Source organism: Apteryx mantelli, chromosome 10, assembly GCF_036417845.1.
Source record: "Apteryx mantelli isolate bAptMan1 chromosome 10, bAptMan1.hap1, whole genome shotgun sequence".
Taxonomy (NCBI): Eukaryota; Metazoa; Chordata; class Aves; order Apterygiformes; family Apterygidae; genus Apteryx; species Apteryx mantelli.
In genome coordinates, this window is record NC_089987.1 from 24,992,909 (window position 1) to 25,020,476 (window position 27,568).

At 51.4% G+C, this 27,568-nt stretch overlaps 3 protein-coding genes across 7 annotated transcripts in view; 2 read left to right on the forward strand and 1 right to left on the reverse strand.

Annotated features, from left to right (window-relative positions):
- The first annotated feature begins 1,206 nt into the window (after positions 1-1,206).
- EXOC3L1 (exocyst complex component 3 like 1) lies at positions 1,207-10,857 on the forward strand. Of its 3 annotated transcripts, none has more exons than XM_013942751.2 (13): positions 1,207-1,314; positions 2,472-2,632; positions 3,907-4,126; positions 4,442-5,102; positions 5,288-5,405; positions 5,595-5,720; positions 6,000-6,100; positions 6,550-6,660; positions 6,823-6,952; positions 8,076-8,198; positions 8,667-8,822; positions 9,371-9,495; positions 10,060-10,857. In XM_013942751.2, exons 1-13 carry the CDS (start codon positions 1,272-1,274, stop codon positions 10,244-10,246), a joined length of 2,262 nt encoding a protein of 753 aa, XP_013798205.1. In that variant the 5' UTR covers positions 1,207-1,271; the 3' UTR covers positions 10,247-10,857. The 3 variants fall into 3 exon arrangements, with proteins under 3 accessions (XP_013798205.1, XP_013798207.1, XP_013798206.1); XM_013942753.2 differs by having other exon boundaries at positions 6,862-6,952; XM_013942752.2 differs by having other exon boundaries at positions 5,619-5,720.
- A 1,638-nt stretch (positions 10,858-12,495) lies between these two features.
- Positions 12,496-15,242, forward strand: CTRL (chymotrypsin like). Its single transcript, XM_013942723.2, has 7 exons — positions 12,496-12,547; positions 12,812-12,915; positions 13,144-13,223; positions 13,660-13,741; positions 13,858-14,038; positions 14,642-14,775; positions 15,013-15,242. The coding sequence occupies exons 1-7, from the start codon at positions 12,496-12,498 to the stop codon at positions 15,172-15,174; spliced, it is 795 nt and encodes a 264-aa protein (XP_013798177.2). The 3' UTR covers positions 15,175-15,242.
- Positions 15,243-17,705: 2,463 nt separating this feature from the next.
- The window catches only part of PSKH1 (protein serine kinase H1), a 49,178-nt gene continuing 39,315 nt past the window's right edge, over positions 17,706-27,568 (reverse strand). For all 3 annotated transcript variants that reach the window (XM_067302810.1, XM_067302811.1, XM_013942749.2), the window contains one exon: positions 17,706-25,743. In XM_067302810.1, coding sequence (XP_067158911.1) covers positions 25,426-25,743 — 318 coding nt within the window. In that variant the 3' untranslated portion in view covers positions 17,706-25,425. The remainder of the gene's footprint in view (positions 25,744-27,568) is intronic.

Below are 27,568 nucleotides of genomic sequence, written 5' to 3' on the forward strand. Positions count from 1 at the left end.
CAGTACCGACCGCTGAGGGACACCACAAGTGTCTGGCCGCCAGCTGGACTTTGTGCCGCTGGTGACAACTCTTGGAAGCCCAGGGAAACTCGTTGTCGCGTTTATACAACGGTAACATAGTGGTCTCTGGTTTGCTACCGGGTATTAGGCCTTTCCCTCAAACTTCATGGCAGCTTTGGTAGCCTTTGTTGAGAAACCTGTTACTGTACATTTAGTTTGGCAATCGCGGTAGGTTATGAACTGGGTGTCCCTGCTGTATACCCTGCCTTCAAATTGTGCCTCGGATTGCTGAGGTTGGACCCCTTCCCGCCTGCACCCTGAAAGTCCCACTGACGAGTCCTCTCAGGCTGCTGTTATCCAGGCATAGTTCCAGTTCATTCAGTTCATAGTTTTGTTTCCAGAGATGTGTATGGCAGCAGTCTTCCCTGGGCAGATCTTGGGATCCCTGGAGCCCTTTTTCAAAACTGGCTGTGCTTTTACCCCCTCCCAGTTCTGTGGTACCAAAGCAAAAATTACACACTATAGTTAAGAGTTCAGTGAGTTCGTACTTGGGCTCTTTAGACCTCCTGGGTGCACTGTATTTGTGTGCTCTGAAATTTGTCCTCCTGGCCCTTGCTTTGGAGGTGAATTCTCCACCCGAGCCCTGCAAAGGTGTTTTGTGGCATGGGGACTTCTCCAAGTCCCTCCGCAGCAACCACAGATGGGAACAGTCCATCCAGCTTCCTTGTGCTCTCATTTTGGGGCGCAGCTGTTACATAGAGACCTTTTCCTGACCATACTGACTTCTGGTGGGCTCCTGCTACAGATACAGAAAGTGCAATGAAAACACGGTCCCTGCTCACACTGCCCAGGCAGGCGCACCCCCCAGGCAGCGGATAACAATTAGGGGCACCTCACCACTCTCCTTGAGCCACATGAGCTGCTTTGCAGCCCTGCACTGCAACATCCACCTGTGAGTGAGGCCACCCCACAAGGCAGGCGCTGGGTCTGTGTTGGCTGCATGCCCAAGATGAACCAGACAAGGGCGGGGGGGGGGGGGGAGTGGGCTGGGGAGGGCACGCAGGACATGATTTCTGTTTGCAAAGCCTGAGACCTGCAGTGACTATGGTGCCTTCCCCCACTCCCCCGCCCCGTTCCTGACATCCTGAGTGTGTCTGCGGGAACACAATGAGCCCCTGAGGAGCATGCATGCACTCGCTGAGGAAACGGCTGCCGGCTTCCTCCGCACAGCCCAGCCCTGCGCCCTGGAGCTCGCACGCAGCATTGAGACGATGGGCATGTCTGCAGAGGATGAGCACACCGTGAACCCCAAAGGTAATGGGGATGGCGCAGCCCCCCGGGGAGCTGGCATCCTGGGCAGGGGAGGGATGCAACCACTGGCAGTGTATCTCCAGGGTTAGGGGCTCTCAGTGATGCCCATGCTCCCCCAGCCTCTGCCTGACCATCTGATGGACCTTTTCCCCATGCCAGGGCCAATGCCTTCTGCCCTTGGGTGGGTGGAAGCCCAGCCCTGCTTCCTGACAGTGCTAACTGCAGCAGGCTGGGATCATCCCTTGCTCTGCAGGGTGATCTCCCCTCCTTCCTGGTGAGCTGCCCACCTTTTTAGCACTTACTGGGGACAGTGCTACTCACCGCACAGCTCTTCCCCAAACCCGTTGGTTTTCCCTGAAGTCCACGACACCAGTGCAGACAGGCTCATCAGCAGTGTGGGACCCTGGCTCCAGATGGGGTGATATTCTTGTGGGGCTATGGAGAGTCCCAAGCTGGGAGAGCTTCTGCAGAAGGGGGAAAACAATAAATCCAGGTGCTGGGGATGGGGGGGAGCATGTGATAACTGTGCCAGCTCTCAGCCCCCAGTGCTGGAAAGATGACTATTGGCATGGCTTCATACCCTGTGCTGGGGCCAAGGCAGGACACAATGGCCCCACACAGCTGCAGCCAGTGCCTTTGGGAGACCCACAAGTCCAGGAGCCTCCTGGCCTCACCTCAGCCTGGCTCTGCAGCAGTGCAGCTGCCCAGGCAAAGGTGGCTCCAAGCCCCTCCAAATCAACCCCTCTGGGGACTTCTTCATGTAGAGAGACAGTGCAAGCTGTCGCCCCTCCATTCTTCCTGCTGACTCATTGCTGAGGACTCAGTTCTGCCAACACCTCCCAGGTGGTGTGAGATCCTGCCCCCACCCGACAAGGGGACACACTCTCATCCTGGGTGACAGCCTGAGCTGGCAGGGCAGTTGGCAGCTCCTTGGGGTAGTCCTCTGCCATGACTGCTGCGTCGGCCCCAACCTGTGACACTGGGACCCCTTTCAGGACCCTCCCAGAAGGGCCTGCTTGCTGCCATGCTGTCCGGCTTCCCACATCTGTGTGTGCTAGAACATCCGCTTGTGGCTGGCTTCCTGCCTCTGGCCTTGGGAGCCCTTCCTGCCCCACAAGGAGAGGCACATTTCACTCATTAACCCCTGGCTTCACCCCTAGATGAGGAGTGGCCAGAAGCGGAGAAGGCTGAGAAGTTAGCGAGAGGAGCTGCTCTGAAATGGGCTTCAGGGGTGTTTTACCGCCCCGAGAAACTGGAGGCACTTGGGCAGTACCGGAGCCGAGAAACACAGAGGAACAGCTCCATCCAGTCCCGGCTGAAGGTGGGTGTTTGCCACATCCCACCTGAAGAACATCCACAGCTTGACCCTCTCCCCTTGCAGGGATCCCAGCCAGGGTCTGGTCTTCTGCATCAAATCACTTTTTTTCCACTTCTGGAAAAATCTTGTCCTTGCACTGGCTGTTGGTGGGAGAAATGCAATTGTTTGGGGGAAAAGATGTGGTAGAAACCCCTCTGCCCTAACCCCAGGTGTTGGCTGAAGTGTTAAAGTAGGATTCCTGTGTCTCTGTCCATAATTAAAAGCAAAATACCAAGGGTATTCGATGCATCCCATGTGGAGGAGCCAGTGCTCCCCATTGCTGCTCTATCCCAGCACCAAGGGCTCCCCTTCTCCATGGCTGGGAGGCGGTGAAGAGCTCCAGCTTGCCCCATCCCTGCCTGCAAATCCCCGCAGGAGAAACAGTATTTCTACACACAGAAATAAGGGATTTAACTGGTCCCTGTGCACATATGTATGGTCAGGGTGACTCTATGATCCCTTTTTACATGACCTGAAGAAAGACTGACCTCAGGACCTGAGTGGTCTGAGCACCCTGAACCTTGTCCTGGCTATCCTGATTTTGGAGATGCTTTATCCTGCCCCAAATGTGGGGAAATTGTCCAGGAGGGGACTCATTTTAAATAATGTGGCCTCAGAGAAAACAACTTGTTTCTGTCAATGCTGGGTAAAAAAGCTTCTTCACATCAGGAGCCAGGGGTTAAATGAGCAGAGAGGGCATAGAGACATACCAGTACCACTATAGGGCCGAAAAGATGGAAATGCATTTTGGAGGAGCATTTGTATGGCCACTGAGGTGTTTCACACCATTAGTCTGTCTGGGGGACACCGTGGGGGCCTGTGGCCTGCAAATATTTTGCAGAAGCAAAGTATTATTTTAAAGCTGAAAGCAGATGTCTGGTTACTGCTTACCTCACTGTCTTGGTAAACCCAAAGTGATCCCCCTCATGCACAGCAGCCACTGTGCCCCAACCCTGCTCTGTGATTTACTGACTTAGTTTACAAAGTGGGAAGGTGAAATGGGCCATTCCTGTTGCTGGAGCAGGTTTCTTGGGGCTGGGTGTATATGAGGGGAGCAGGAGCTGTGGGATGGGGATGTTGTGGGAGATGTGATGGCATGATGAGAGAGGTAGATGCAACTCTGTGGGAGTGGGAGACCATGTGCTGCAGAGGCCTGGCAGGACTGGAACAAAGGGTGTGCAAGTCCTCCATCCTTTGAGAGCTTCCCCACTGCCCCTTCATCCTCTTTTGCTCCCCAGTCGACTGTCCAGTCCTACCTGGAGGGGGTGAGTGCAGGGCTGGAGCAGCTTCGGTCAGCGGCCGAGGAGGTGCAGAATGTGTGCCAAGACCTGGGAGCTGCACGGTGGGCCCTCCTCGACAGTGCTGACCACTTCCAGGTCTTACAGCAGATGCGGGCGCTGATGGCAGAACATGTGCAACTAGCCTCAGTGGTCAAGGTGCTGCCCCAGCTATTCTCGGGTAAGGTGCTGGCCCAGTCCATGGGGGTTTTGGCTGGAAGGCACTTGGGAGTGCTCCAGCGCAACTCTGGGCTTCATGCAGGGCTGGTGGCAAAGTTAGAGCAGGTTGTGCAGGCCTCATCCAGTTGGGTTTGGAAAGTCTCAGGATGGAGATGCCACTGCCTCCCCAGGACCTGTCCCAGCACAGTTTTCGCAGAGCCCCAGGTCTCAGACCTTTCCCCCTGGAATCTCCGTGCTAACCCAGGCCCACAGCCCCAGTGCCAATCCCCTTCATCCCCAGTGCTCAATCCTGTAATTTCTCCTCCCTCTCCCACAGTCCATGAGGTTTTTTCCCACACCCTGCAGCTGCTCCATGAGCAGCACCTCCTGGAGGCCCATGCTGAGCTCATGATGTTGGAGCACCTCCGGGATGACATCCTCTTCCAGCTGCACCTCCGTGGGCTCTCCAGTGCCCAGGCCACTGTGCTGTCCTACTTCAGTGGCCTGCAAGAGCTCAACGAGAGCCTGGCCAAGCAGCTGTGGGGCATCGTGGGTCGCAGCCTTCAGCTGGTGCAGGAGGACCCAGTCCTCTTCGTCTCTGCTGTAAGGATCATCGAGCGGGAGGAGAAAATAGATGACGCTCTGCTCCTGGATGCCACCTTCCTGCCCCCTGGCCGTCCTAAGGGATGGAGGCAGAAGTTTTACCATATCCTCCAGGAGACCATCACAGGATCCCATTTCCACACTGCCTGCACGGACACCACAGGCCCAGGGCTGTCCAGACACCTGGCAGCACTGCAGAGGGATGTCGTGGCTGAGCTGCATGTGGTGAAGGACCTGATGGTGCAGTGTGTTCCAGCTCACTACAACATCCTCAGCATCTGCACTGCCATGTACCACCAGGCCCTCACAAGCCATCTCCAGGACATCCTCCAAGAGGACCTGGACAAACAGGCACTTTTTCTCCTCCTTGAGTGGGTGCTCCATGTATACCACAGGTCAGTGCCAACCCTGGCTCTGTGAGCAGGGGAGGTGAGTGGAGCTGGGTTGTGTCACTGACATGTAGGCAGGCCAGAAGAGCGGCTCTGGGTGCCTGGGGAGGAACACCAGGAGGGTAGAGGGAGAGGGAGGAACTGCTCTAAACCACAGGTCTTTCCAGCCCTGTCCCACTTCTGCCTTCCAGCCCAGAGATGATGAGTCACCCTGGCCTTCTCCCAGAAGTAGATGTTTCAGCTCTGGGCCCCTTGATCTCTCCTGACCTTGTGGATCACACAGAGAGGAAATATGTGGTGAAAGTCAAGGTAAGTGAGCAGAGTAACGTGTACAATGGACAGGGGGAGACACAACCATGGCTACTGTGCCAGCTCCAACAGCAGCATGAGCCTCTGAGCTGTGGGACAAGCCCCATGAGGCCTGTGACATGGTGCTATGCTATGCGTTGGGTCTGAAGGGACTCCCTGGGCTGGCCATGGTGGGTTTCTGTCCCACAGGCCAGCGTGCTTGAGTGGATGCAGAGAACCCTGGAGGTGGAGTTCAAGGAATGGTTCAGGGAGGAAGAACCTGAGACGGATTACCAGGGCTTCTTCCAGTCAGCCCTGCCTGTCATTGTCATGCAGGTGGGTCCCTGGCACTGCAGGCTGGCACCAGGCATCTTGTGCCCTCACTGCATCCACCTGGTGCTGGGGCTTGTTCAGGGCCACATTGTGCTCTTTGTGGCTCCAAGAAGTAGTCAGGCTCTCTTCTCCCCCAGCCCAAGCTGCCACCAAGAAAGGGATGGATGTGCAATGCTCCCCAAGGTGCAGGTGGGGCAGGGCCATGCTGAGAGCCCCCCAAAAAGGGGGCCATGGCTCGTAGCCTCTCATTGATCCCCACCCTGCCCTCCTCTCCCTCTGCAGATGCTGAACGAGAATATCCGTGTGGCCTCCCTGATCACAGGCTCTCTGCAGCAGAAGGTCTACAGCATGGCTATGGAGGAGCTTGAGGCATTTCTGGGCCGGTCAGTGGAGCCCCTCATGGCCCTGGCCATTCTCACAGCCCCCAGGCCTCCACAGCCTGCCACCACAGGCTGATGGCAGAGATCTGCCATGCGGTGCCCAGTGCTGATCCAGGTCACAGTGGGCTCTAACAGTCAATCTGCCAGGGCCTCATGGGCAATTGTCTCAGCTTCCAGGGACCATTAGCTTCTGGGGATCTGCTGTTCCAAGAACCTCTCTGGTAGCACTGAGGCCTGCTCTCCCAAGGGGTCCAAAATGGGTTCCCCTGTCCTGCCCTTCCCAATGCCTTGTCTCTCTCCAGCCTGCAGCAGGGCCTGGGAAGAGCCATAAAAGCTGGGAGGGTTGCAAGAAGCCCATGTGCCTCCAAGAGCTGCAGAGGCATCCTGGGTCCAGGCACTTGTGGGTAAATGTCTGGGGCTCTGCCCGTCATGGTTTGCTCGCTGTATTGCAGTCTGCGGGAAGCCCTAGTGCAATGTGGGAAGGAGCACCAGAAGGACCGTACCATACCCAAGTACTACGTCCCCTACCTCCTCGCTGTGCTCAACAACAACCTGGCTCTCAGGTAACATGCACCACTTCCAACCACCCTGTGGCTGCCTCCCAGAACAACCCTACTACCCACAAGGAGGCTATATCCTCCCCAGCCCCCTGCCAAGCTTCCTGCAGGGCCAGTGTCCCCACTGTGCTTCCCAGGCTGCCTCTCCCCCTCTTCTCTCTCTCCTAGCTCCTCTGTCCCCTCTCTGCACCCTGATACTGCCCACAGTGAAGTCCCTGTGTCACTCCGGGCCGCTCTAGACAGGATGCAGAGGAAAGCCTGCCAGCTGCTGCTGGAGGAGCTGCTCCTGGACCTGCAGGTACGTGTGTCTGCAACTCCAGAGGCTGGCAGGACTGAGACAGCCCTGTCCCCAGCAAGAGCAGCACCATTGCAGCACCCCCAGACATGGACCTGTTCCTGCCCACGATACCTACCACATTCCCTGTCTCATCAGGCTGCATCTGGCCTGCTATCACCCTGCACATGTCTCTGCCGGCCTGGCTCCCTGGGCCCTGGTAAACTGCAGGCAGCTCACGTAGTGTTTGCTGCCAGCCAGCGCAGTGCTCTATCACTAGGGCACACAGTGAATGGCCCCAAAACCAGTAACTGACAGAGACTGGGAGCCAGAACCCACCTGAGCTTCCTTACTGCTGTTTTTGTGGTTGTCCAGAAAAACTAAACAGGAGAGAGGCAATGGCTGCGCGGAGGATATGGGCCAACATTCAACTGCCTGAATCATTTCCTGCCAGCGTAGTCAAATTTAGCATCCCTGGAGGCTGGATAAAATCTGGAAAAAATAAGGCAGTGCTATTTAGTGCTGGAAGGTGCATGCTATGAAAACAAAGGGGCAGCTAAAAGATTAAATACTCACAGGCAACATGGAGACTGCCATGGCCCCAGCAGAGCTGTGTACATCCAGGCACAGAAAAGGCAAATGCAGCCTGAAAGGACAGCAGGGGAGGAGGAGGTCAAAGTCCTCAGCCAAAACCGTATTTTATGTCTACACATGGAAAGTGGAAATAAGTGGAAATTAAAAATAAAATCCCACCAGGGCAGGCCAAAAACATGTGCAAGGAGCAGCTCACTGCACCAGGCCTCAGGTGCTACCCACAGGGAGGTGACCAGCAGTGACAACGAAGCTCAAGACCCAGATGAACCCCCAAAATGCTGATCATCAGGTGTCAAGGTGGCCTGAGAGGGGCAGCCCCCAGTGTATTTCCATACTTTTCCTAATCTAGACCACTCCTACATTTTGATGTTGACTTTTGGCTGGCAGGACCCTCTTGTAGCAACGGGCTTGGGGGTTTTGCAAGGCAAAGCAGACGGGCTGCAAGATAGCATCAGGGCGGGTGCTATGGGATGTTGTGCTGCCCCTTGACTGGGAACTATTGCAAGGGCAGTGCAATGCAGGGCACCTTACACTGTGCTTGTGCTTCTTTCAGCCCCTGTGCATGCAGCTGCCTTCCCGCAAGTGGCTCTCTGGGTCCCAGCTGGTCAGCAGCATGTGCGAAGTGATAGACAAGTATGCAAAAGACTTCTCCCGCGTCAGGAAACCCATCTTCATGGTATGGTTGCTGCAGGGCATCCCTCATGCGTCCTCCAAGCAGCTGCTCATCTGTAGGCGAGGATGTGGGGCAGCTGGGTGCCATGCTGGGATCCAGGATGCAGCCCAGAGACAGCAGGGTGCTGGGAGGGGAATGGAGGTTCAGGGCTGCATCCTGCTTGAGGAGCAGTTTGATTTTGCAGAAGAGTTTCCAGATCACAGTCACTGCAGGATGTGCTGAAGAGTCTGTCTCCTCTGGAGTGGCCCAGAGGGCACCATCACATAGAGATACTCAGGGTTCTCCCCAAGCTCAGCTGGCCTCTATGCCCCTCTGACCAGGGCAAGGGAGCTTCCCAGTAGGCTGTCCCCACTGCTTTGCATCGTGTTCGGCTTCTTCCCCTCTGCCTTTTCCCAAGCAATCCATGCCTGGCTCCCAGGCCAGTGCCCAGGGTGCCTACAGCAAATGGCTCTCCCCTGCCCTGGTGTCCAGCTCCTGCTGATGGAGAGCGAGCGCCTGGTGACAAGCCAATACCTGCGGGCACTCATGCAGAAGAAGATGGTGTGCAAAAGTGAGGAGGAACGGAGCCAGCTCTGCGACCGCTTGCTCCAAGACGCCACACAGCTGCGGGAGCTCTTCTGTGGCCTGGTGAGAAGCGTCTGAGTGGGGCAGGGAGCCAGGGTTGGGCCACTAGAGGGGACATGGCACAGGCCACGAGGCTGCCCCTTAGGGAGGTCAGTGCCCAGCTCAGCAAACAGCTCATAGCTTGCCTCCATCACCCTCCTATCCCCCCCCCCGCCCAGCTCACAGCAGACAGAATGAGGACCTCAACTGACAGGCAAGGCATGGCTGTTACAGCCAGGGTGGGCAAAGGGGTGTGAGGCCAAGATGGGAGGAACTGGCTGGATTAAGAACTTGCAGGACTGTCCATCCTGCCCAGCACAGGTTGCTGAGGCTGCACAGCCTCATCTCGTATCAGGCTGGGGCACTGTGCTGGGAGCCAAACCAGCCCAGACTGCTGGGGCACACTGCTAAGCCAGGAGACACCAGCCACAAGCATCCTTTCAAGGGAGGGGGGGGGCAAGCTGCAGACTGGGGCCCCATCTGGGCCTGGGTGAGCGTCTCAAGGGCCAGGCTGCATCTCTGCTCCAGCTGCCATAGTGGCCCCCTCCCAGACAGCCCACTTTCCCTCACAGGGCCTGGACAGGAGCCAGCAGAGCCTTGAGGCTGTGTTTGCCCTGCGTGAGCTGATCTGCCTCAAGGACCCGGCACTGCTCAGCCTGGAGGTGCTGGGTTTCATCACCAAGTACCCTGACGTCAGGTAGGAAGCCCAGCTCTGCTCTCCCATGGGATGGAACAGATATGACTCTGCTCAGGGGAGCCAGGCTTGGGCTGGACCTCATGGGGTTACCCTGTAAAGTGTGCAGAGACCTGAGCTTTTTTCCCCTGTCCCTCAGGTTTCCTTTTTCTGTGTTCCAAATTTGAGGGATTCTTGCAAAGTCCCAAGGGCAAAAATGTAAAGGAAAAAGCAGTTCTGCTGTGGCCTTCACCTCACTGTAGTTGGTGGCCAAAACAAAAAAATGTGAGAGAAATCACAAAACACCAAATTGGAAATGTCATAATCAGACCAAACCTATGAAATGTCAAAACCAAGAATCACAAGGTTTGCAGGGTTATTTTCAAACAAATGTTGCAGTTTGGCTGGTTTGAAGTGCCAGCTCTACCCTAGCCTCAGCTCTGTTTCCCTGGGTCATGGGAGGTTTGCAATGGGGGGGCACCAGCACTACAGGTGGTGAGCTGTGAGGTCCCAGCAAATGGCATGCAGGGCCTCAAAGGATGATGCCATGGGCTGGCTGCACTTCAGCTCACCTCCTGCTCTGCCCAGCGATGAGCATGTGTCCACCTTGCTGGATCTCCGGGGTGACGTCTCTAAGGAGGTGCGACACATGGTGTTGGAAATGATGGCGCAGCACCCCCAGGCCCTGCCTGAGAGCTACCAGCCCATCTTCAGCATGATCCTGGTCCCTGCGCCAGAGCTGCCCCTTTGCCTTCGCAAGGGCAAGTGTGCCTGATGTGGGGCACCCCAGCCTGCTCCCCTGCCTCCCTAGACGTATGGACCAAATGGGACATCTATAAAGCTGTATGTGGAGCAGAATGGAGATGACATGTGGCATCCCCCATGCACACCACCCGGGCCTGGGTTGGCAACAACCTGAACACATGCCCTGCTCCTGTGGTCTTGCCTCACTGAGCCTACTTTCACCACTACTCCCCCCTCCGCCAAGCACCAGTGCCAGTAAACCTGGAGTGGGAGCAGATCAACCTATAGGTCTTTTGCTGGCCTGCTGAGGCAGTAATTTGGGTCTGGTCAGGACTAGCCTATTGCTTGCAGGAGAAAGGTAAGCAGCAGAGGAAAGGAACAGAGACTGCAGGTGGGGTGAACAGTGACCATGGGGCTGCAGAGATTTTGGGGTTTCCCTGAGTATCCAGCCAGCCATCTGAGGCAGAGTGTATCCTGGTCTCTGACTCTGCTATAATTCTGGCTCAAGGATGAGCCCTGCTAGACCCAGGCTTGCAGGAGAGTTTTAGCCATGTGAGGGCTGCTTCTCTTCTGTACTACTTGGCTCAGCTCAGAGTTTGGGTCTGCCTTCCCTGTTGCACCAGCCCGGGCCCTGCATAGAACTTGGGGGGGGGGGGGGGAACCATGTTAGCCAGCTCATTGTGGCTCACAGCCCCAGAGCGGAGGGGGCACTGTGGTGTCCCACCACCCTGGGGAGTGCTGCCAACCCCATCCTTGACAGTGCAAAGGGACAGTTCTGTCTGAGTTCCTGGCAACTCCTGGCCCCTGCCCTCTCCAGCATCCAAGAGAGCACTGGAGTTCAAGACTCTCCAGGGTCTTGGAGAACATTAACCAAGTTGCACCTGGTTTGTTGAGTAACCTCCTATCCCAGCATCCTCAACAATGGGCAGCACCACCCCAGCCTCTGACTGTCCCTCTGTCCTCTACTGCTATACACACCTTGGTCATCTCCGCCCCAGCTGCCATGCATAGGTCAGGGGCAAAGTGTCTGTGCGTTCTGCTCCCTCAGGATGGGCTGTACAGCCCTACTCTGCCATTGTCTCCTGTCCTGTACTGTGCCTGGACTGCATCCTTGTGCCCAGCCCTCATAGCACCTGGGGCAGCAGGAGAACTGGGCTCTCTTGTCAGGCCTCTGTGCTCTGCTGTGCTTCCTTCCTCCCTGTGGGATTGGCCTCGCTATCCATGTACTGTGCCACTGCTGGAAATAAAGGGCTGGACTCTGCAATCACTCACCAGCATCTGGACTCTGTTTCTCAGTGGGCCAGGGCAGGGATTGGGATCTGTGGGCAATGCGAAGGGTGGGAATCCATCCCCACATTCAGCATTGCCCCAGGGATGGCTCCCCACACCCAGCGCCACCCATGGGAGCATAACCCAGGGACATGGGTGATGGTGGAGCCACTGCAGCACCTGTATTGGAGGCAGGGGGAGATGGACGGAGACAGCTGGACCATTCCCCAGAGCACTGTTCCCAGCAAGAAGGGCATCAAGAGGTGGCTGCAGCAAGGGAACACCGAGATGGGGGTCAGCCCTTGCTCAGGAAGGTGCCTGCCATCCCCCAAGGGGCTGGCCATGCCCTTTCCCAGCTCTCCATGCCCTTGCCCAACTCTTCAGGCTGGCCATGGCTTCCAGCTGCCTGGGAAGGGAGCTGCTCTCCCCACCTGTCCCAGTGGGTTCTGGGACATGCTCATCTGTGATGGGGACATAGTTCAAGGGGGTGGCCGTGGGCCCTGGGAAAGTCCAGCTGGGACATACACTGCCCCAGGCAAGCACTTTTGTGGTGATGCAAGGAAACAGCTCAGGTGCCAAGCAGATCTGATACAGGCCTGGAGATGGGGCAACCTGGGCACCCTACCTGTCTCAGTGCCTCCAGCACTGTCAACTTCATTGCTAACCCAACCTGTGTTCAAACAAAGCTCAGCCCCCACAAACAGCCCCCCTGCCCCACCCCACCCCCCGTCAGGTTGCTGCTGTGGGCTGCCTCTCTGCAGCCTGCAGCGAGAACTCACATAACATGTTTCAGCAATGGTTGAAGCGGGGGGGTGCATGCCAGGCACTTTGCCGCAGCACTTTCCCAGGACCACTGGCACTGGAGCAGGCTGGTTGCCAGGTTTGGCCCATCATTGCTGCCCACAACTGTGAGAAGGTAGTGCAGTGACCTTGCCCTGCCTGGCAGGGGGCCACACAATTCCTGGCTGCTATAAAGCTCGTGACCCTGGGGCACCTCAGTGTTCTCTCGAGATGGTGTTTCTGTGGGCAGTCATCTGCCTGGCCCTCGCCAGCACTGTCTCAGGTAAGTGCTGCCCATGGTAAGACAGATTGAGAAGCCTCGCTGTGCCAGCCAGGTACAACATCCCTATGGCCTGCAGAGCTCATGTCCCTCCACTCCCCCCCATGCCCAGCACGCTGAGGTGCTGGGAGGTCCCTGGGGCGCGGCAAGCTTGGGGCAGCCCAGGGATGGCAACTTGGAGAACCATCTGCACCAGCCTGGCCAAACCCCTGGCATGAATGCTAGGCTGGGCCTGGCCACCTTCATGTCCCTCCACTTCATCTGTAGGCTGCGGGGTGCCCGCCATCAGCCCCTCGGTGCAGTACAGTGAGAAGATCATCAATGGGCAAAATGCGGTGCCTGGCTCTTGGCCCTGGCAAGTGTCCCTGCAGGTATGTCACCATCCCACTCCCCAGAGATGGCGGGCATGGAGCAGGTGCAGTGCTGGGTGCTCTGAATGCTGTGGCAGCACAGCCTGCCAAGTCAAGCCGTGGAGTTGGGAGGCAAGTGGGTGCCCAAAGGGGGCCTCGCAACATTTGCTGCCCATTGCCAGCTCTGGGCACAGGTCCGTGTGGCTCAGCCTGCCCAGCCCTGACTCTTCCTCCCTCTCTCTTCCCCAGACCCGCTCAGGATCCCACTTCTGCGGCGGCTCCCTGATCAGCGAGAACTGGGTCATCACAGCTGCCCACTGCGAATTCAAGTGAGGAATGATGCCCTGCTGCACCCCCACTGGCCTCTGGCTGCTGTGGGCCCAGGGGAGGCACCTGCAGGCCCCACTAGCCCAAGGCAAGGCTGCCTAGTGCCAGAGGACACTGGTCAAGGGACAGGCAGCAGGGCCAGGGCTTGCTGGCATTGCAGAGCGGTGCTCAGCACAGCCCTAAAGCCCAATGCCTGGCACCGAGGGAACTGAGCAGCCTGTAGCTCCCTCCCCAGTCGTCCCTGGGGTGGCATCCCTTGGGGACACCATGCACCATACCCTGTCAGGGGCTGCAGCAGGCACCAGGGCTCAGCTGTGGCCTGCCCTCAGGAACCTGCAGCGCTGTCTGCTCCTGTGCTGGCAGTCCCAGGGCTGGAGAACCTTTGGACCAGGTGCTGGCTGCCTTAGCCCCCCCCCCGTGACTCCCTCCCTCTCACAGCCCATACGCCCACGTCGTTGTTCTCGGGGAATATGACCAGTTCTCCGGGGCAGAAGCCATTCAAGTGAAGACAGTAGCCAAGGTGAGCCAGGCTGATGCAGACGTAGCCCCCACCTGGTCCTGGGAGTGGGTTGCAGCTCCGCACCATGGCGCAGCTGCTCTCAGAGGGCTGGGATGAGACACCACAGCATTTGGCAGGCGATCACATACCCCGGCTGGGATGCCTCCACCCTCAACAATGACATCACCCTGCTGAAGCTCACCTCACCTGCCCAGCTGGGGCCCCGTGTGTCCCCTGTCTGCTTGCCCCCTGCTAACGTGGCTCTGCCTGCTAACCTCCAGTGCGTCACTACCGGCTGGGGACGCACCAACCCTAACTGTATGTATGGTGCAAGCACAGCAGATTTGGGGAGGGCACTCAGAGGAGCCTGGTGCTGCCACTGAGCACGGCATGTCCACCAGTGCCACAGCCCAGAGCCTCTGCGCCTCGCGAGCTTCCTCTTTCAGTGCAGGGAAAACAGTGCATGCACAGCTGCACATGGATGTCCCCGGGGTCCATCCAGGTGCAAAGTTACCTGTGGAAACCTGGTGGGGTAAGCCTACCTGTCATTTGGGGAGGTGGTGGGTTTGTGTGGTGGAGTGACCATGTCTGGTTGTGCATACCTGTGCATTGGTGCGGACATGGATGTAGGAACATGTTTGTCCAGCCATGTATATGTGCAGGATGTGGATGTGTATGCACGCCCACTGGTGTTTGTGCATAGGCATGAGGGTGCCCTTCCACTGGCCTACTTGCACATTCACAAATTGATGGTCATGCACAGAGAAGACAGGGTAGGTTTGCATGGAAGGGGAAGATGCTTTGCATGGTGGTGCCCATATGTTTGGGTTGGAGCACCAATGTGAGTTTGCCCAGGTGCCTGAGCACTCCTGATGATGACCTGCTCTCCTAGGCCAATTTAACAGTGCTTTTTCTTCCCAGCCAATAGCTTGGCACAGCGCCTGCAGCAGGTAGCCCTGCCCTTGATCTCCTCGAGCCAATGCATGCAGTACTGGGGCAACCGGATCACCACCTCCATGATCTGCGCTGGGGGAGTCGGTGCCTCCTCCTGCCACGTAAGGAGTCAAACTGCCCCTGCATCACAGTATCTGCACTGGGAGGGTGAAGGTAGAGAATCCATGGGGTCTTGTGTTCCTGGAGCCTGAGATTAAGCTATAGTACCTGGTGGGACTGGGCATCCAGGGCAGCAGGGACGAGTGTGGAGCACGTGCTCACGCCTCTGCTGGGACCTTGGTACTGCCAGGAGCTGGCAGGGCAGAAGCACCACTAAGCAGGATGTTTTCTCTCTGTAGGGTGACTCTGGGGGCCCTCTCGTATACCAGAATGGGAACGTCTGGACCTTGATTGGCATCGTCTCCTGGGGAAACAGCAACTGCAACATCCGTATTCCTGCAGTCTACACCCGTGTGAGCCAGTTCCGAAACTGGATCAACAACGTTGTCACTTTGGAATAGAGCCAGTGCTGGAGAGATCCCTTTGCTGGGCTCTGCCCCCAGGCAAGGGGAGCTCAGTGGAGCTTCCTGGTGCCTCTGGGCCTGCCAGCAAGAAGCTGAGCTGGAAGTCAGACACCCCACTCCACAGAGTAATAAAGAGTCAGTGTTTGCTTGTGTCAGGCACTACATCTGGCTCCTTTCCTCTTGCTGCAGCACAGACTGGCATGGCAAGGTGCATGAGGCGTGGGGGAAGCCTGGGGCTCACACCCAGCTGCAGCTCCCCATGCTGCCGAGAAGATGGTCACCTGTGCAGTGTTACTGTGTGCCAATGAGCCCCTGCCACAGCCCTCCACCACCAGCCCACTGTATCACTACCTCTTTGTCCAGCCTTTTTTTATGCAAAGGGCCAAGTGTCTAAGAAACACACCCGGGTGCTCCTCTCCCAAATCCCTGCATCTCCCAGAGCTGCAGCACAGTGCTTGGCTGAGACCTGTTGAGCTCAGAGAGGTCAGAGGACTGCAGAGGGTGCACAGAAGGCAGGACAAAATGCACAGGCTTGGGGGGAGCAGGGCTGGTCACGGCTCAGAGACTGTTCAGGGTCTCTTCAAGCAAATGGATCTACATCCAGGCACCAGCATGCAAACTTTTGCTGGGAGGGCTCGGGAAGGGGCTGCAGAGCTGCAGCCTGCCAGGCATCGCACCTGCAAGCTCTTCTGGACTTGCATCAAGTGAAAGGACAGATGGGTGCTGGTGGGCACATGGGATTTTAAAAGGTCTTTGCCCAGATTTTAAAGCAGTAACATGTAACAGCCTAGGAACTTGGAGCTGAAAGGGAGAAATGCCAGAGGCAGCTCTAGCTCTTCGGAAAGTTAGAAGGGGGTGGCCAGAGAACGACTCACTGGTTAGCATATGCAGATTAGCAAACTGACAGGGCAGTAAATTTAAGGCCCTCCCAAAATAAAATTTGAGGATGAAAACAAAATTCAAGGCCAGGTAACATATTTTCAAAAGAAAGTGGTCATTTCACACAAACATGTTCTTGAGACAATGGCAGGTGCTGGACAAGGTCAGCTGGGCAGGTGTATGTGGCTTTTTCCAAGGTGTTTGCTTCAGTACTATGTGTCATCATGATTTAAGAAAAAGTCTTTTGTGACATGGAAGTAACAAGGTACATGTTCGATGGAGTAACAGCTGGTTCTCGGTAGCTCAGAACAGAGCTGGTAATGAGGACATCACTGAAGGGACCAGGATCACGCTGTCCCAGCATGAGGTGTGGGGTTTGTTTTCCTCACCAGTGATGTGTGATAGAAAACCTTTGCTGTGTAAATCACAGCCCCCAAAATGCTGCAGTTGCTCTCAAATCCTGCAGTCCCAGAGAAAACACAAGCCTACACACACAGTTGTATCTACAGGGGCTGGGGTGGGGACTGTTATAGATTAGAAACAGGGACTAAAGACAAAAATAGTCTGGAACATATGGTTGAGATAAGAAATATCCCAGGGCTGATAAGATTCAGTTCACAAGTGGTCAGTTTCCTGGGTGTGCTTTGCAGGGTGCAAGACCAACTGAAGCAAACTAAAAACTGGGAAACGGGGCTTGTGAGAAACCTCTGAAGGTTTTGGACTCATTTGCCTTGAAAAGAAGGTCTGGGATGCAGGGAAGAAAGGGCACTGAAGCTGAATTCCTTGCAGATCTCTGTCAAGGAAACCTCCCCTAAGGCAAGCAGTAGCACCTGCACTAGGAACACTCCAACTCCGATGGTCCACCATGACATTGAGACTGTGCTTTGCTTCAGAGGTGCCTGAAATAAAACCTGTCACACAAAACAAGCATATTCTTTTTAGGCTTTGGTTAGCTCCTAAAGACACTTAGATGTCAGAGATGTGAGGATGGGGCATATGGGCAGAAGAAACTCCTAGGCACGCAGAGCATCAAACAGGAATTTATCAGCTGCAGCATTATGGGTCATTCACTCTGTGAGTTCAGGTCACTGTCACCCTACCATTGCTGTGACAGGGTCTCTTGCCCTTGAAAAATCATCTCCTTTCCAGGATGATGTGGTTCAGAAGGAGTGTGCAATTTTCACTTGGTATTACAGATTTTTCTGCTGGCCCATAAAAGCTGCTCTGACGGAAACTGGAGAGGTGAAGAGTTGCTGTGTGCAAGCCAGATTATTTCCCTTTGTAACCAAGAAAAGTGAATGAAATTTCCAAAAGTGCCTGCTCAACATCCAAATGGTGACTTCCAACAGAGGACTGAGTTCCCAACTCAAAGCCCCCCAAACAGGAGCTTTAGCTAAATGTCACCCCAGTGGACATCCCATCCCCTGCACGAGGTCTCCCTCGCACAGCTCCTAGCCTAGTAGGTACATTTAAGAAGCCAGGAGAAAACAAGCAAACTCTTCAGGCATTTTGGTACTTTCTTGCTCTGGTCCAAGAGGAATGAGAAGCTCCCAACTTTCGATACATTTAGTAGTCATTCACACCCTGGAAAGCAGCATCTTTCAGCTGTCAGACTGCATTCCACCAGCCAAAAATAATGACAAAAGAGCTATTGGATACAGAGAATACATTTACATGTTTAACAGACTGAGTACACAAAATAAATAATTCTGTACACTCTAATCATAATGTTACAGACTAATTACAATGGTTCAGACCTCATTCTGCAAGACAGTCCTTAGTGTAAAAACAGGAGTCAAAGGCAAGTCACAAAACCGGATACTTCTCAAGACAAACAGCCCCTGTTAGGAGACGAACAGGACATGACAGGATTACTTCCAAGCAGCTCCAACCCAGCACAGGAAATTTGGCAACCAAAAATAACAAGCACCGGAAGACTTCCAGTCCTGAGAGCTTCCTGGGAAGTGTCTTTCTGTAGTGAAAGGCAACAGGAAAACCCACAGCATCTGTGTGTGCTTGTGGTAGGTGCTCGTTTCTCACACATACCTAGTTTGCACCAGGATCTGTTCCACATTCAACAGACAAATACAGTGCAATACATCTGCAACAGCAGCAAGTAGCTTGTCCATCACACACAAGGGATCTACAGTATTACTGTGCAGAGCAGGAGAGCAGGAGACAAGCACATAAAATAAACCATCACTGGGCAGACAGCAGCCTGCTGCCTCCCATGCCCTCTCCACCAAAGGGACACTTAAAGGTGGAGGGTACCAAGCTCCGTGATGCCATTACCACAGCGCATCCCTGCTGCTTCACATTTTTTGGCAAATTTGCTGTAATGCATATCTGACACACAGGAACCTGTCTCTGCAGCACCCAAAAGCTGCATTTTTAATCCAGGCTGAAAGAGGAGACTGAGTGGTCAGAAAAAGCACCAAAAACCTCTGAAGAGTGGTGCATACCACCTGGAGTTGGGTATCCAGCACTGAGTGGTATAGGCACTTTGTTACATTTTCCAGGATGAATCTGAGTTGGGCCCACAGACTGCGTGGGGTCACAGGAGACGGGGACACAGCCATCCTCACTGCACATCCAGTGGCCCATCTGGAATACACTAATAGCAGATAACATTTTGTGACTCCTCCAGAGGGTCTGATCCCAAAAGCCAATCTTGGTTTCTCTTTTCAGCATTTAAAATACTAAATTAAGTCAAAAATTTGAGATTTTAATTTACTGTAAAAAAAAAAAAAACAAACAAAAAAAGCCCTCAGAATCTGTAGTACGATCACCTAAAAGAGGAATGTGGCCCCATGCAGTCTAATAAGAGGCCTGTTAGTGTTATACATTGTACAAGATCATCTCTTTTTAACAGTAACACACATACAGCTTCTCTCACACACACCACCAATATAGGTAAGGCTGGCTGGACTGCATAGAAGGAAAGACAGATGATATTCTGACATGCAAGCTACATCCTTCCTAACCAGAAACGTGCTGATAGGGAGGAAGAACATAATAAAATGTGGTCTGAACAGTGATCAGAGACTCTCACATCTCTGTTTACAGTTCAATCTGCACTAGCAGTACACGACATTATTGCTGACCATTCTTCCCAAGCCTGTCACTCTACAAATGTTAATGATGACAGCATGTACAGATAACCCAGGTATTCCAGACAGACAGCACAGACAAGCTCCAAGAAAACACTTGCTGGGGGAACAGGACACCCTAAGAACACCTTGATATCTGCTGTAAAATAGTACAGTTACCATATTAACATATGATGGAAACAAGTGGCCTGCCCCCTCTCTCACCCTGCTCTCTACTCCATCCTCCGACACTCAGTAAAGCTGCAAATTTAAATGGCAGCAGTTGTGCTTGGAGACTGGCAGGTAGCAGTCAGGCCATCCTCTCTAGCAAGTCCACTCAGTCCTGATTCACTTTGGGGTTCTTACAGAGATGGTCCTATACTGGGCAGCTCGTTTAGGTTCTAACCAAGTTATCAGAGCGAGATGAAGAGTGCACAACCCTGCTCAGTTCATCCCCAACTATTCTCAGATTATTTGCACCAGAACTGATGGGTCACCAGGGAAGCACCTACATTCATACAGCCAACTTCAGTTGCCCCAGTGTGGGATCGACGAGCAGAAGAACAACAGGAGCAATCTCAAACGAGGTGAATGCACACCCGCAAAATGACAATGAGAATATATATAATGGAGAGGCTGCAGAGAAAGGTGAAGGCTGATGCACTGCGGAGTCCTCAAAGGGAGCATTCTCCCACATGCAAAGCACAACACAAATGCTGTTACACTGCTCCAGGACTGCGCATGGCTCCTGCAGAACCAGTTCCAGGGTTGCTGCCCCAGTAGCTGAGTTATCCACAAGTCATATTCTAGTTTGTGCATTACATGAAAGTTGACTATATTGGTCTTTCAACTAAACACTACGGCTCTGGCAGAAAGTGGGATCAAGAAATGGAGCAGGCTATGCAAAGGAATGTAAATTACCAGAGCAGAAAATATTTGAACTAAAGGAAGAAATTATCCAAATTCCAAAGTTGTTAATAATCTGAAAGTTTATTATTTTCAAAACAAATATCTAATGTTGACACTATACCGCAGCTGGTTTCCATATCACTAAATAAGCCAGCAGGTCAGAACTCTTTTGTCTGGGCTTACATGTATCACAAGGCTGTCCTTCACGTATGTTTGTAGGTTTCCAAGCACAACAGAGTCCAGGAACTGGCAGGACATCTGGATGCTATCACAATCTCAGTGTTAAATAGCACAGACTTATTCTGGATTGAAGGAACGCATGTTTCTTCTGCTACTGGGCTGACATGTTAGTTTTTAGAAGCCTGAAAAGGGTGAGAAGTAAATCAAACATATACAAGTAATTGCTGTTTAAGCAAAACATGTAGAAAAATATATTATGTGTTCAAAAATCTGAATGCAAAGCTTAATAGTCTGAAGACCACCTAATGTTATTTCTGGAAGACCTTTTTACATTCATTTCCAATAACTCTCCAAAATATCAAGGAATCAATAGGCAACATTCTTTGAAGCTGTAATTCTCTTCCCCAAGAGAGCAGGAAAACTCCCAGGTCAAGACGAGAGATTGTTTTACACAGTACCGCTAAGTTCCAAAAGACAAATATACATATTTCCCTTTACTCCTTAAAACTGCTTTTCCCTGAAGCGGAATATGCTGGAAAGCAACACCCTGAGCTGCTCCATCGTGTCTCATGATGGGAGAAAGTCCAAAACCTTGTGCTTCTAGCCTCAGCATCTTTAGTCTTTGCTTTCTCCTAGTGTCCCCTGAGATATGCCCCAAGGCAGGATGGTTGTGAACGTTTCCTCAAGGTACTGGCAGGTTCACTGCACAGTGTCATTTCCCCAGTATTGAGTCCCCTTCTAGGGGGTGCACGTGAACATGTGCTCATACCTTTGTGTGGTAAAAGCCTGTTCTTCAGGATTAATGATCAGTATAGGAGAAAACAGTGCCATGTGACAGGTCATCGATAAGACATTATCATCAACATGTCACCACAAAGGTTGCTGAACGTCTAGGACTGCTGGTGCGGTAATGCCCAGGCCCATTATTCAGCATACCAAACCCTGATTCCTCTTAATAAGACCATCCCACCCCAAAACAGTGGGAACATAACCAGAAGGGGGATACATATGGATGAGGATATTCTGCAATTTGCCACTAGGTGTCATTCCAGCTTCATTTTCATTGCATTAACAAAAGTACGGAAAACAGAAGCGCTCATTTACTGAGATTTGTGCCCTAGCTAACACAGAAGACCGGAACTCAGCTATTGCCTGGGACATGCACATTTTGTTACCTGCGCTCTTCCGGGTAATTCAGCACTAGAGGAAGTCTTCCAAAAACACCAGGAGCCAAACTAAGAACCACCATTAAAAGCTCAAAAAAGGAGATTTAAAAATTAAACTTCAGAGCAGGAGAAATTTCAGAGAGATTTAAACTTCTGAAATCCCCAGACAAGGCACTTTTGAAAAGCATAAACTCCTGAGACTCAAGAAAAACTGAGAGCTGAGATGCGCCTGTGGAATATATATGAAGACAGACGTTCACTACAATTCACAGTGAAGAGCTTCTTAGAGAGCAGACTGAAGGCACCTGAACCAGTGCTCAAAATTACAGCACATTGGCTCTCCCCGCTTAACAGATCCAAAGATAAAAGCACCCTAGGAATTGTTCTTAACTTGGACCTTGCATTGCAGCATTTGGACTATCATGTCTTTCTGGGCAAAGTGAAAACACAAAGGTCACCAGGGTCTCCAAAAGACACTTGGACAGAGCTCTCCTAGTCTCTCCACTTATGCATGTTATTGTCTGGGTAGAAGAGGTCCTGCAAATACTGAATAAAAAAAAAAAAAAGAGGGATTGAACCAAGACTGTTATAATCAAATGATGAAAGGAGAGCACATAAAGAGTATCCCCATGTGTATATTGATTTTTCCATACAAAAGAAAACATTATATTTATAAAGAGAACTGAAATTCTTTTTCTAGAAAAGACAAAGCTCCTTATGGGACTGACTTGGTCCTCTTCAGTGCAATTCCCTAATCAGTGTGATGCCTGAGGATCAGAAGCATCTCCATACAACAGAGATGCAACCTGCAGCTGTCCTGTATTGCTCATATATCTGAAGGATCCTCTCTTCTGTCAACCAACTTCCTGGTCATAGAGCATCACATGATGAATGCACAACATCAGTTACAACTTTTCCTGGTGCAAATCCAATTGCTCAAGAGCAGTAAAGCAAAAAATTGTCATAGATGAAAAGACTCTTGTTCTGCTTTTTGAAGGCAGAGAAACAAGCTTGGTCAGGTCAGAACTCAACACCCCAATCTTCTCTTCACCTTCATTTATCCCCTACAAGGGAAAGCATGAAGGAACATTGTGGGTACAGGCCTGTACAAAATATGTGCATGTGGAAGGTCTAGTGGTTAACGGAAAGGTCTCAGATTCTAGAGGTCTTGGCTCAGTTCACCAGTTTGACTTACTTGCATAGGTAAAATACCTATTTTGAGGAGACACATGCTAGATAATCTGGGGAGGGCCATGAAAACACCTAGCTAGACAATACAGATAAAAGTGGTTATGTACGATGCTCTAAACTTGCAGAAAGCTGTTACAAGTAGTGGCTTAAAAACAGAAGCCTTCTGAGAGAGCATCCTGCCATCTCTTAATGTGTAGGGTAAGAATCAGTTTCCACAGTTAATACCTGTCTTGAAGTGGTTGCTGCTTTGAAGAGTTGTTTGCAGCAAAATGAGGGGCACTGAATTGTTTATGAAGAAAACTGTGGTGAGCTGCCCGTTTTGTCAGAAAACATGTCTAGTTTGTAGTTCTAATACATGGTAATGAAACAGTGAAAACTAGATGAAAGGGTAAAAGAAGCCAAAGAAATCTTTTTGGTAGTCCATAGAGCTGGGAAAAAAGAAAAAAAAAAAACAGTTTTTGGTAACTCTGTGATATCAGTTAACACTGACTGAGGAAAGAGAAGGCTGTATGTGACAAGGGAGGATGGCCACTCAGCAAAAGGGCAGCCTACAAAGGATCCAGAATTTCCAAAATCACATGTAAAACCACACAAAGGATTTAGAATTCTCTCCTGCTACACATGTGTGAGGGAGAGCACTGTCCTCAGGTTTCATCACTCATATTCCCCATAGCAAGCTTGGGAACATCCAGCTGTGCTCACTGTAGTTATGGCCTATCCTAGCTTTGGGGTGGAGAACCTCAGAAATTTCCTTTTTTCTTAGCACAGAAAAATCAAGTCTTCTCCCTTCGAAGCTGTGATGCTTTGCTGTTTGCTGAGCAAGAGGGCTGTGGACAGAGGAGTTAGAGCTCCCTGGAAATACAATAGACCACTTACAACCTTGCTGACACTAAAATACAGCGGCACAGACATCAGTCCTAGTGCAGAAAGGCCATGCTTGCCAGCCCCTTAAGGGCCCCAGGTGTGTGCAGAAACTACTTCTCCAGGCCAGGCCAGAGCTGAGAAAGCACTTCCTAAGTGCACAGTATGAAGCAAACTGTATGGCTTCATATGGAAATCTTCAAAACCCAGCATTTACCTTCACTGCCAACCTTGTTTTTGCTATTTCAAGAGGCCAAATCTGCCCTGAGATTGAACATGCCAACAGCCTTGCTCTGCTGCACTGACTAGTAAGGGATAATAAGTCAATGGACATGTGCAAAGCTCAGCTCTACAAGCACCCATCTTCCCCGAGAGGCCCTTCACAAGAGGCCCCCCCCATTCCTAGCACAAGGTAACCTGAAAAACAGATTTTTCATGTTGGATTTAAGCCAGATCTAACAGCTCAAAAAGGCTTTTGTGCAATGTCTCCTGAGCATTATTGCCACTGACACTCCAGAACGGGGCCTCTGCTACTCAGGCCCCCACCCTGATCCTGCAGAGAGATTTGTGGCCATCCCAACAGCTGCCCAACACCATTTCACTTTCCCAGAGCAAGAACGGCTACACTGGGGCAGAATGGGTGTGCGGAGCAAGGGAGCCCTGCAGTAAAATCTGGCACCAGGGAGCAATATCTGGAACAACCAAAGTTTTGGTGTGCTGAAGCAACACAGTCAGAAACACCAGTCTGAAGGATGCAAGATGCATAACAGGTTGCAGCACTGAAAGGGCTAAGTCACAACAACAAGAATGAACCCTGCACAGTAGGAACTGGCCCTGCTGCACACAGGAAAAAAGCCCCTACCAGTACAACTGAGTGCTTACATTCGCTCTTGTGTTTACGCCTCAAAAGACATGCAAAATAACTGCCCCAACAGTGCAGAACTCTCCCTTCTGCCTTTCCTACATACCACTCCTTACAGCTGCTCTCTAACAACTCACAAGCACCCTTTCCCCTAACGGAGAACTGCTGCAGGACAATTCAAAGAGGACAGCAAGGAACCTCTAGAAAACCTGCCTTTCTGTGCACCATGAAGCTCAAGCAGGATGACTATCCTCTTCCTACTCCTCCATCAGGAGCACCCAGTCAGCATAAAAGGATTTAGACTACGGCTCCAAGATGACAGCACTTCACTCTGGTTGCCAATTTGCACAGCAACTCTCACACAACTTGAGTAAACCTTTGACGTCATCATGCCAATGGCAGCCCTTGGGGGAAACCTCTCAGCTTCACAGCTGTCACGGAAAACTGCTGTCTGGCATCTCCTTGGCACTGTATCAGGATGAGAAGCTGGTGGGTAGTGCACTGGTGAGTCAGAGCTATCCTAGTTCTAACTGCATGTGACTCATACCAGCTTCACTGCAAAGGCATCACAAAGTCTGACTAAACCAGCTCAAAATTTGTATATATATATGATTTTTAAATACATATACACACCTACACGTGCATACATGCACACGCGTGCGTGCATGTACACACATACACACATAAAGTGATTTTGTTTTTAATACGGAAGTGAGAGAAACTTAACACTCTAGAATTAATAAATAACTATGAACAACCAAGCTCCTGGGCTATGGAGGGAGCTCTTCTCCTTGTGTGGCTCCTTAATTTGCTTATTACTTGAGGCTCTGAACTTTGCTCTGAGCCCACAAGGACTCAGGGAAGGATTTTGCTACTCCGTTTCCTGCATTGAGATCCTGTGGCTCAGCTCACCCAGGAGCGCTCACAGGGTGTGATGGCCACCACAAGGTTCCTTTTCCTCCACACCTCATGGTCACAGGGGGGACACCTGAAGGAAGGGAGGGAGGAACCTGGATGTCCCTCACTGAGCATGTGTGTGGCAAGTGGTGCTGCACACCTACACCACAGGGAAGGTATCTGGAAAGACTTCTGGCAGGTTCTCATGCAATGCTCAGCCAGTGTATTGCTGCTGGTAGCGTAGGTTGAGCTCTCGCAGTTCCCGTTCCCGCACCCGCCGTGACTTGTTGGATTTGGTGGAACGGCTGGAGCGGGTAGACTGTGCAGACTTGGTGCTCTGACAGCGGGAAGATGCCCTCTTGAGAAGGTTTTGAGAGATGGAACGATGTAGGTTCTTCATGGAGGAAGAAGCTGCCATGCTGACCACCCATGGATGCTTCAGGGCTTGAAGGGCTGTCATCCTATCACTGGGGTCCACTGTGAGCAGACGATCAATGAAATCCTTGGCCAAGTTGGACACACTGGGCCAGGGCTGAAACGCAAAAGAGAGAGGATTAGAGTGAAACATCCTGGCATAACCTTGCTGATCCATCAGTTCCTCCTATTCCAAAAAAGCTTTTCTGGGCATTCTGTTTCTTCCATTCTGTCCTCCATGTTCAAATCTTCCAAGCTGTAACTATCTGGCCATGGAGAATAAGACACAGCTACTTCAAGAGACATTCCCAAATTGCCTGTTACAATTCCCTTTCTCCCCAAAACACAACAGTCTAAATTCTCTGTTGGTATAATTCAGAAGTTTTTAGTTAATTCAAAACATAAGTTAATTTGTGCTAGCTAAGGATCTGGGCCTTTAAGTTTGCACTACTGTTCTATGCCAACGTTACAGGTGCATAAAGTGATGCTTTCGGTATATAGTGTTGAGGTAACCACTTGGCTATAAAAAGAGGATTTTCTGTTCCAGTCCTTCATTAACCCAACAGTATTTGAGAAAACCCTCCTACCTTTTTCAACAGCAAGATGCACACTCATTGGGAAATTCATCATTCCTTCTCTTGACATGGCACAATGATGAATAATCATTATGTGGTTATATATGAAGTATAGGAACTTCAGCACTTGCACTATTTTGTGAACAATTCCTCCTTCAAATTTAGCCCTTCTCTTGCCCATTACTGATTTCTGATTTTTAAAAATGGATGCTGAGACCAATAACTTGATCATATTTTAGCTGAGGGGTTGTTCATGAATAGCTCACAACAAATGAATTCACTATTTAATATGCACAAGTGGCTACTAACTCACACTGAATTGCTTGTGGTCCCCAGACTTTTTCAGATAATTCCTCCTTTTCTCTGATGTTCACTTAGCTCTGGTACAAAATGTATTTGGTTGCCTGAACTAAGCAAACACTTGTCACAAGTCCTAAAGGCAACTCCTCAACGTAAAAGCCAATTCTTGAATATAAAAGCAAGGGAAAAGGGGCAAGGAAAGCGTGCTTAAAATTTGCTATAATTGTACATTCTTGTTTTTCATCTTTCTACTCAGATATCTTCTTAAGAGATATCTGAATGGAGAGACAAACCAATATGGCAGTGATATTCATTAGCACCTTCATTCACAGAAAGAATGGGATGTCGTATTTAAGCTGGTTACTCACAAATCCTGAAGGAACCATCCTGACTTGGTAACATTCGCTTCCCTCCTTAATCAAAGCACATATTTTCACATCTTCCAAAACTATATAACTGTTACAAAACTAATGGTAAGTGTATCCCACTGAAGACCCTCCTCAGTCCAAATGCTTCTTATCTGAGGAAGCTGTTACTGTTTGCAATCCTCTTGCTCAGAGGATTGACCCTGACACACTGCCCAATCCCCGGTCCTCTTCTGTGCCTTCCTCTTAAGGCACAGATCTAGTGAGCAAGCACTGAAATCTGCATCAAACCTGAAACCAAGCCTAGGGAGATCTTTCTGCACTGACACTCAGTCTTACTACCACATGTAAATATAAAAGACATTGCTACTAGTTAACCCTAAAACAGTCAGCCCAGGCTGACTGAAAACCATTCCATAAAAAGTTCTAAATTCAACAGGTAATGTTGAAATAAGGAATTTTTGTGAATACATACCAACAAAATAGGTAGGAAATTTGCTTACAAAATATTGGTTTTAAAGAAACAAAAACATACAAGCCAGAAAATAATTCATTACTCGTATATCCCCATAATACACAGAAGGACAGTCATAAAAACTTACAACAGTACAAACATTTACAGCTATGCATGCTGAAATCATTTCACTTCTGATAAAATACTATATTAGCACTAACATGAGAAATAGGCACATTTCTTTGAGAA